Here is a 9,629-nt window from a genome sequence, read left to right as displayed (position 1 = left end):
ATCAACAAAAGCCTATGTTAGTTGATATTTTTTTGCATTCTGAAAAATTTTCATAATATTAAGTGCATTTTCCACTAAAGCTATCATTGCATTCATGATTATTTCGAGAATGACCTGAAATTAAAGAAAAATGTAAATGTTCACCACCCATTTTTAGTCCCAATTATGAGGAGCTTCCATAAAATGAATTATCATTGATGCATTTCAGATTCAGCATCCAATCAAACTAAAAAATAACAAAAAAGCATTTAAGCAGTTTTCCAGTGATAATATACACTCACGCTTCAACACACACATGCACAGCAAGGAATACAAGGAACACGTTGTAAGATGAAAATATAAAACACGTTTTCTTTATTTCCTGTATATAGACATATACCACTTGAGATTTGGAGAAAAGCACATATGAAGGCTATTTTATGATGGATCTCATCAGACAGCTGAATGCAGAGACAGAAAAGTTCTCAATTACAAATAGTAAAAAACAAAAAAACATTAGAAATTAAATCCTAAACGTTTCTAACGCAGTTACAGAAGTCTGTCAAATACCAACTGTCTGCAAGTGGCTAATAACGGTTTTCATCTGTACACGAGAAAATTTGTACAAAATAAGAGATCTACCATTCAATAATAGATGGATCATAACAGTACATAATATGTACAATATCAGATGAAGCCATTTAGTAGGGGGACGCGTACTAAAGGACACTTTGCAGTTGTATTTTCTTTCGTGAGACCAAACGGGGAAAAAAAAAAAAGTGACGTTCACCACGACGAAAGCTTCCAGCTGGAAAAGAACGCAAGTTATGCTATCGACACCGGCGCAGACTAGGATGTTTTTAGCTTTTAGCACTACAGCCGAAACATTAAAAACCCAAAACGGACAGAGAAAGGCTGGGAGAGAGAAAAATAACGCATCTATATATATATATCTATTGAAATTTGCACATTCAAATCGGACCGACGAGCTTATACGGGTCTGCGAGCGTCTGAAAAAAATCACGGCACGGACGAACGCAGACAGAGAACCGCACCGTAACTCCGACCAGGAGAAACCCAATGGAAGTTCAAACAATGGTTCCGAGGGATTTCGGCGTCAACCGAAGAAAACGGAGAAAGGCGTTCAAGTTTATCAGGTTTACCAGGAATTTCTCTTCTGTTGGGCTTGTCCGGATCCCGTTTTGACCGAGCGAAACCAGCATACTTCAGACCAAAAATACTTTTCCCTTTATCTAAAAAGGCACTCTATGCAAATAAAGGCTTGGTCGATAAAACGCACACGCGACTGGGTGAAGCAAAGGAAGCGTTCGCTATTGCCCGTTTTTAAGATCGAAAAACTAATGAACCACCCATAAGGCCTTTCGCCATTGTTTGAACAACCCAAAATCTCCCCGGACCAACTTATTGCCAAAGTATTTGGACAAAAACGGAAGGGCGAGACCAGCGCGGTTCAAAAGACTGAAATCTGATCCGAAATGCTGCTCAGAGCATCCTGAGAATCGTTCACTCGCCCTAAAAACAAGTGCTCTGGTCGAAAACCATGAAAACCCGGTGCCTGCGGTTCAGCTTAAAAGAGAGAGATGGATAATGAAAGCGGAAAAGATTATGAGACTAGACTAGACTAGACTAGAGCGGGTCTGGATGTGGAACGGGCTCCGGCGCGGACGGTTCTGAACGGGTTCGTTTGTGGGTCACACCGGGGCCGTCTTGCGCCGCCGTTTGTCGTCGGTGCTGAACGCGGCCGGCTCGTGCGCGGCGGCTCAGACTGGATTGGACTGGACTGGGCTGGGCTGGGTTTCGGGCGTCTGTGGTCCTCTAGTGGCCGTCCTGGGCGCCGACCATTTCCTCGGCGCGCCGGTGCGTCTCCAGGGCCTTCATGGTGGACATATCCTGAGGCAGCTCCGACTTGCGTCGCATTAGTGGACGTTCTTTACGCTGCTCTCTGTGGATCTGAGCAGACAGATGAAATAAAACAGCATGAGATGACGACTGATGCCGGATAGGATTGTCATATTATTAGGGCTGTCGCTACAAGTAACGCAAGCTACCTAATAATATGACTTTTTCCAAGTAACTAGTGAAGCAATGCATTACTTTTTAATTGACAAGAAAATATCTGAGTTACTTTTTCAAATCAGTAACAGTAGTTACTTTCCCCCATTTATTGATTAAAAGCTCTCCTGTCCCCATGTTGAGAGAAATTGTGAGTAAGATGTTACTTTAGTTCTAGAATCAGTGTTGTTTTCGTCAACGATGACGATGACGAAATCATTTCGTTGACGCCACTTTTTTTCATGACGATAACGAGACGATGACGAGATAAAAATGGCTCGTTGATGACTAAAACATGACGAGACGTGTGTGAGTTTTCATTGACGAGACGAGAATAGACGAAAATGTTAGTGGGTGGTCCGTCAGACGTTTAAAATGCATGACATTTCTGCTTATTGTGCATGCCAATTAAAACTTAAAAAGTATCTGACGCTATGGCAAGCCGTTTTAGCATTAAATACTCTTTGCTATACTAGTATGGCAAGCCGTTTTAGCATTCCATCCTTGTTTGTCTTTTATGTTCTAAAACATTCCTTCATTATTGTAATTATTGGTGAAATTAGTCGATCCGGAAGCTCACATTGTGTTGAACTATAGATCTGCTATTTTCAGAACTTATAAGTGACACTACCCAACAGCAAAATACTTACTGACCTACATTAATTTGTTAAAAGACTACTTTTTCCCCTTTTTTTGACTAAAACTAGACTAAAACCTTTTTGACTTTTCGTCGACTAAAATTGGACTAAAACTATCACATATAGAAGTGACTAAAATTTGACTAAAACTAATAAGCATTTTAGTCCAAAAGACTAAGACTAAGACTAAATCTAAGATGGTTGTCAAAAACAACACTGTCTAGAATAAATGTGAACATGCATTAATTCATCTCACTCACTAAAAATCAGATAGTGTTCTTCAAAATGAATAAAAACACTCAAATTCAACGCAAACCTGCAAAATTAAATATGTTGAATAACACAAATATCCTTTATGCATTTAATCCCATTTTATTAACTGATGATTCTTTATGATGATTCCCTAATAAGCAAAAATGACTCAAGATAATCTAACATTTGTTTTCCTCTTTTTTTATTGCTGAAGGGTTGACATTTGTTCTTCTGCGGTCGACTGTACAGACGGAGATTTACTTTTCTCTAAACCTGAGGCTTTTGCTGTGAAAATTCTTTTACGTTTACAAAAAACGAAACTTTTTATATTAAAAACAAGCAAGCAAGCCCTGGCCAGATTTAAAAAGTAACGCAAAAGTAACGAAACGCATTACTTTCCATAAAAAGTAACTAAGTAACGTAATTAGTTACTTTTTAGGGAGTAACTCAATATTATAATGCATTACTTTTAAAAGTAACTTTCCCCAACACTGGTCACTAATGACTATTTTTATATCGATTAATCGATCGACTAATTTATTGATTAATCAAAACGACTGATTTCCCACCAAAAAATCTATTATTTTACTTAATAGCATTGTTTTTGTAATAAAATCAATTAATTGCAGATGTTTTTGATTATTACATTTTATTGGAACCATTAAAATGCAATCCAGAAAAGCAATGGGAAAGCATTTGTTAAAAATAAAACTGTGAAATTCAATTATTTTACAGGCTTTTTTATTTAAAAAAAAATTAACTATTAAAACAGTATCGAAAATTTTAATGGATTTCATCAGGCCCTATAATTATAATTAGGCTTTTTGTGGTCATAGAAATGTAGATGTAAGTGAAAAATAGCCTTTAAAATACATATATAACAGCAGTAATAATTAGTTAAAAAAAAAAAAAAAAAAAGAAATCATATGGGTTTATTGCACAAAACTGTTGAAATACATTATGTATTATTATATACATATTACAACAAAGGCCTGCCTATATATACACACACGTTTTGGCATCAAAAATCTATCAAAATATTGGAAACAATTTAAAATTGTGCTTTTTTAAACGTATTTCAACATTAAATTGGAATATGAAATTCTCTATACAAACTATAGAAATAACAATAGCATAAATGAATAAACAAATAGCATTTAATGAACAAATCAATTAAACAAATAATTTAATCCTTCAGAAATGTGCAAGGATCTACATTAGTCAAGTTTTTTTTGTAAAAATAAATAAATAAATGAATAAATACAATATATTACTAATTATTCAGGATGCATTAAATTGCTCAAAAGTGACATTAAAGACATTTAATGTTACAAAAGATATCTATTTCAAATTAACGCTGTTCTTTTGAACTTTCTATTCATCAAATAGTCCTGATGTATCAGTATTACTGATTTATTAATATAGTTTGTATTAGTATTTAGGATTAGATTCTTTCCATATTTTCTTGTTCATTTTAATTTTAAAGTTTTACTTTTTATAATATCTACATTTTTTTAATTACATTTTAGTTTGATTTATTTAAGTCCTTTTAGTACTTCAATATAAAATAAACAAAAATGAGACTAGCTGAGATACACTGCTGCTCTAAAGTTTGTGATCAGTAAGATTTGTAATGCTTTTTAAAGGACTTTTCAGCTCATCAAGGCTGTGTTTATTTGATTAAAAATACAGAAAAATACTGGAATATTGTGAAATGTTAATGCAATTTAAAATAATGCTTTTCTATTTTAATATACTTTCAAAAACCATTTATTTTTGTGATGTAAAGTTGAATTTTCAGCATCATTACTGTAGTCTTTAGCGTCACATGATCCTTCAGAAATCATTCTTATATGCCGATTTATTATCAATGTTGGAAACAGTGTTGCTTAATATTTTATTTTGAAACCTGGATTCTTTGATGAATAAAACACTAAAAAGAACAGCATGTATTTAAAACTGAAAACTTTTGTAACAATAAACACTTTGCTCAACGTTTTGGGGTCAGTAAATGTTTTCTTTCTTTCTCTCTTTCAAAGAAATTAGCACTTTTATTCAACAAGGATGTGCTAAAATTGATAAAAAGTGATAGTAAAGACTTCTATTTTGAATAAATGCTGTTCTATTTAATGTTTTATTCATCAAAGAATCCTGAAAAAAGTATCACAGGTTCCAAAAAAATATTAAGCAGCACAACTGTTTCCAACACTGATAATAAAAGTAATAAATCTGAATATTAGAATGATTTCTGAAGGATCATGTGACACTGAAGACTGCAGTGACGCTGCTGAAAATTCAACTTTGTATCACAAAAATAAATTACAGTTCAACTGATACTCAAACAGAAAACAGCTGATTTAATGAACAAAACTTTTTCACTATTTTTACTGTATTTTTGCTCAAACGAATGCAGTCTTGGTGAGCAGAAGAAAGCATCTTTTACCTGAGTGGCTTCTTCTTCTACAGTTTTCTTTAGCATCATGACATCCTCAATGATGGGGCCGTCTGTCTCCATATCCATCGGACTGCTGAGGCTGGTGGAGTCGATGTACATGAGAAACTAAAGCACACAAGCCATTATCAAAACCTCTGAAAATGCTACTGAATAAATACAACCTTTTGTAAAGGACTAACAAAGACAAATGCACATTACTATTGTTTCCAATAACATGTTCATTACCACAGGAAATAATAAAAAAATTGACTAAATTTCTGAACGCTACTCTTCCTTTCAAGCTAGACGCACCAAACTCAGGCCAGCTCTACAGACTGATCCCACTGAGTGTGCTCGATCTTTTCAGACTGATCCCACTTATAGCTTTCATAAAAATGAAGATTAAAAATCATCAAAATCCCATAGACTTACATTGAGGAATGTTCAAATGAGCCAACACTATTCAAACTCCAACTGTCAAAATTCAAATTTAAACTGCCAGAATCCCTTGAGGCTCAATCAAACTGCCCTTCTATCAACTGTTTCTAATCCTTTCAAACTTCCATTCTAGCCAATATTTATCATCTATTTAACGAACTAGCCTAGCCTAGCAACTACAATCATGCTAGCAACATGCTAGTAGCTTGCTAATCATGTTAGAAACATGCTATTCATGCTAAAAAATGCTAGCAAATTCCTAGTCAGGCTAGAAATATATTAGATAAATGCTAGCACATTGCTAATCATGCTAGAAACAAGCTAGCAACGTGCTAAAAACATGTTAGCAACTTGCTAATCATGCTAGAAACATGTTAGAAATGAGCTAGCAAAATGCTAAAAACATGTTAACAACTTGCTAATAATGCTGGAAACGTGTTAGAAACGTGCTAGCAACTTGCTAATAATGCTAGAAACATGCTAACAATTTGTTAATCATGTAGGAAAAATGCTAGCAACTTGCTAATAATGTTAAAAACATGCTAACTTGTTAGTCAGTCTAGAAACATGCTAGCAACTTGTTAATTATGTAGGAAACATGCTAGCAACGTGCTAACAGCATGCTAATCATGCTAGAAACATGTTAACAACTTGCTAATCATGTTAGAAAACATGCTAACAATTTGTTAATCATGTAGGAAACATGCTAGCAACTTGTTAATTATGTTGGAAACATGCTAGCAACGTGCTGGCAAAATGCTAATCATGCTAGCAACTTGCTAATCATGTTAGAAACATGTTAACAACTTGCTAATCATGTAGGAAACATGCTAGCAACTTGTTAATTATGTAGGAAACATGCTAGCAGCGTGCTGGCAAAATGCTAATCATGCTAGCAACTTGCTAATCATGCTAGAAAAATGTTAACAACTTGCTAATCATGTAGGAAACATGCTAGCAACTTGTTAATTATGTAGGAAACATGCTAGCAGCGTGCTGGCAAAATGCTAATCATGCTAGCAACATGTTAACAACTTGCTAGTCAGGCTAGAAACATGTTAGAAACATGCTAGCTACCTGCTAGTCAACCTAACAATTTGTTAATAATGTAGGAAACATGCTAGCAACTTGTTACTTATGTAGGAAACATGCTAACAGCGTGCTAGCAAATGCTAATCATGCTGGAATCATGCTAGCAACTTGCTAGCAGCATGCTAATCATGTTAGAAACATGCTAATAATTTGTTAATCATGTAGGAAACATGCTAACAGTGTGCTAACAACATGCTAATCATGCTGGAATCATGCTAGCAACTTGCTAATCATGTTAGAAACATGTTAACAACTTGCTAGTCAGGCTAGAAACATGTTAGAAACATGCTAGCTACTTGCTAGTCAACCTAACAACTTGCTAATCATGTTAGAAACACGTTTACAACTTGCTAATCATGCTAGAAACTTGCTAATAACATGCTACCAAACTTGCTAATTATGCTAGAAACATACTAAACATGCTAGAAAAATGTTAGAATCTTGCCAACTACATTCGAATCATGCTAGCAACATGCTAATCATCTAATCGATCTATATAAAGTTCTGCTTTAAACTTACTGAAGCCAACCTTGACAAACTGTTTTATCTAGTTAACAGATGCTACTGAATCTGGAATAAATGCATGTGATATTTATTAAATGAGAGACAAATGCTGCTAAACTGAAAGTGCTGGAGGAGGTTTGTCTGGCTGACATCTGTGCTGTTTGCAGATCTGAGTAATACCGCGGTATCAGAGCCGTTTACCTGTGGGTTTGATTTGGCGAGATTCTCGATCTTGATCCACGCCTCCTCGCGCTCTTTCCACTTCGCCTTTTCTCTAACGTTCAGAGAGAAAGGAAAGGTTTAGCCACACGAGCGACTCAGAGTCTGAGTAAGTGTGTGAAAGCGCTTCCTACTTGTTTTTCTCAGCTCTGAACTGCTGTGTGCAATCGTCAAACAGCTTCTGATTCATCTCCATAAAGAGCTTCAGGGCGTTATAGATCAGTCCGTGGATCGTCCTGATGACAGGAAGAGGAAGTGACAACATCAAAAAACTCTTTATCAAAGAGACTGAACATCTGAACAGTGTAGATGGAGTAAAACACTTTTAAAGTCAGTGTAGAAGTAAAACTGATACATGCACTGCTGTTCAAAAGTTTGTTTTTTAAGTCTCTTATGCTCATCAAAGTTCCATTTATTTGATCCAAAATACCAAAAATATATATATATATTTTTGCAATTCAAAATAACTTTTTCTTATTTTAATATACTTTAAAATATAATTTATTTCTGCGATGCCATGCTGAATTTTCAGCAGCGTTACTCCAGTCTTCAGTGTCACATGATCCTTCAGAAATCATTCTAATATACTGATTTATTACTTTTATTATCAATGTTGGAAACTGTTGTGCTTAATATTTTTTACCTTTGATACTTTTTTCAGGATTCTTTGATGAATAAAATGTTAAAAAGAACAGCATTTTCTAACAATATAAGTCTTTACTATCATTTTTTTTATCAGTTTAACACAATCTTGCTGAATAAAAGTATTAATTTCTTTCAAAGAGAGAAAAAAAAAATACTGACCCCAAACTTTGAACAAGGTGTTTGTTGTTACAAAAGATATCTATTTTAAATAAATATCAGTATTTTTCTGTATTTTTAATCAAATAAACACAGCCTTGAGGAGCCTTTTGCACGGCAGTGTATTTGTGAACATAATGGTGTTTTTTTATTTTTGATTAATGACAATGTAAATTGTAAAAAAATGAAATGAAGTTAAATTAAAAAATGTAATAATAATTTTAAATATTTGAAAAATATTTATAGATTTTAGTATGTTTGGCAAGACAATTGAAATTAAATAAATAACATAATAAATTATTTTATAATATATATATATATAAAAATCTAAATATTTGATATGACAATTGACATTAAATATGTTTATTTAGTATGTTTAGCATGACAATTGAAATTAAATAAATAAATAATAGTATAATAAATTATTTTATTATATAAAAATTGAAATATTAGATTTTTTTGACAAAATATAATTTATTATAATATTATTTTTTTATTTAATTTCAATTGTCTTGCCAAACATACGAAAATCAATACATTTTTTTCAAATATTTTAATTTTTTTAATTTCATTTTATTTTTTAAAATTTACATTGTCATTAATGTTTATTTAGTATGCTTGGCATGACAATTGAAATTAATTAATTAAATAAATAATAGTATAATAAATTATTTTATAATATACACACACACACACACACACACACACACACACATACATATATATATATATATATATATATATAAATAAAATGATGTATATATAATGTATGATCTGTTTATTATTTATATAATTGGTTATTAACAATTCTATTATATATAATTATGTATTTATTTAAAATTACGTTTTTATGTTTGGTTAACGATAATTTAAATTAATAAAATAATATAATATAAAAATAAAGTACAATATTTAAAAAAAAAAAACTTTTTATAATATATATATATATATATATATGTGTGTGTGTGTGTGTGTGTGTGTGTGTGTGTATGTATGTATGTATGTATGTGTGTGTGTGTGTGTATATATATATTCATTTAACAATTAAAGTTTTTTCATTATGCATTCCAATTAATTTAACTGCAGTTGGGTTATTTTAATTAAGTAAAAATTATATAATAATAATAATAATAATAATAATAATAATAATAATAATAATAATATTATATATATATATATATATATATATATATATATAT

The 9,629-nt window shown here is 32.4% G+C and overlaps 1 protein-coding gene across 1 annotated transcript; it reads right to left on the bottom strand.

The window, feature by feature from the left end:
* Positions 1–323: 323 nt before the first annotated feature.
* LOC141315357 (serine/threonine-protein phosphatase 2A 56 kDa regulatory subunit gamma isoform-like) lies at positions 324–7,894 on the bottom strand. Its single transcript, XM_073832691.1, has 4 exons — positions 7,764–7,894; positions 7,612–7,684; positions 5,386–5,502; positions 324–1,950 (listed from the first exon to the last, which is right to left on the bottom strand). Exons 1-4 carry the CDS (start codon positions 7,892–7,894, stop codon positions 1,816–1,818), a joined length of 456 nt encoding a protein of 151 aa, XP_073688792.1. The 3' UTR covers positions 324–1,815.
* Positions 7,895–9,629: the final 1,735 nt, after the last annotated feature.

The sequence above is a fragment of the Garra rufa genome, unplaced genomic scaffold, assembly GCF_049309525.1.
Source record: "Garra rufa unplaced genomic scaffold, GarRuf1.0 hap1_unplaced_024, whole genome shotgun sequence".
NCBI classification, from domain to species: domain Eukaryota; kingdom Metazoa; phylum Chordata; class Actinopteri; order Cypriniformes; family Cyprinidae; genus Garra; species Garra rufa.
This window is presented reverse-complemented; position numbering and strand designations above follow the sequence as displayed.

Excerpts from the sequence above, each read along its gene's own strand:
- LOC141315357 (XM_073832691.1), bottom strand. The coding sequence starts at position 7,894 with ATGTTGTCACTTCCTCTTCCTGTCATCAGGACGATCCACGGACTGATC. Across the intron at positions 7,685-7,763 it reads TTCAGAGCTGAGAAAAACAA|AGAAAAGGCGAAGTGGAAAG; the intron begins GTAGGAAGCGCT and ends TCTGAACGTTAG. Across the intron at positions 1,951-5,385 it reads TAGAAGAAGAAGCCACTCAG|ATCCACAGAGAGCAGCGTAA; the intron begins GTAAAAGATGCT and ends CTGTCTGCTCAG.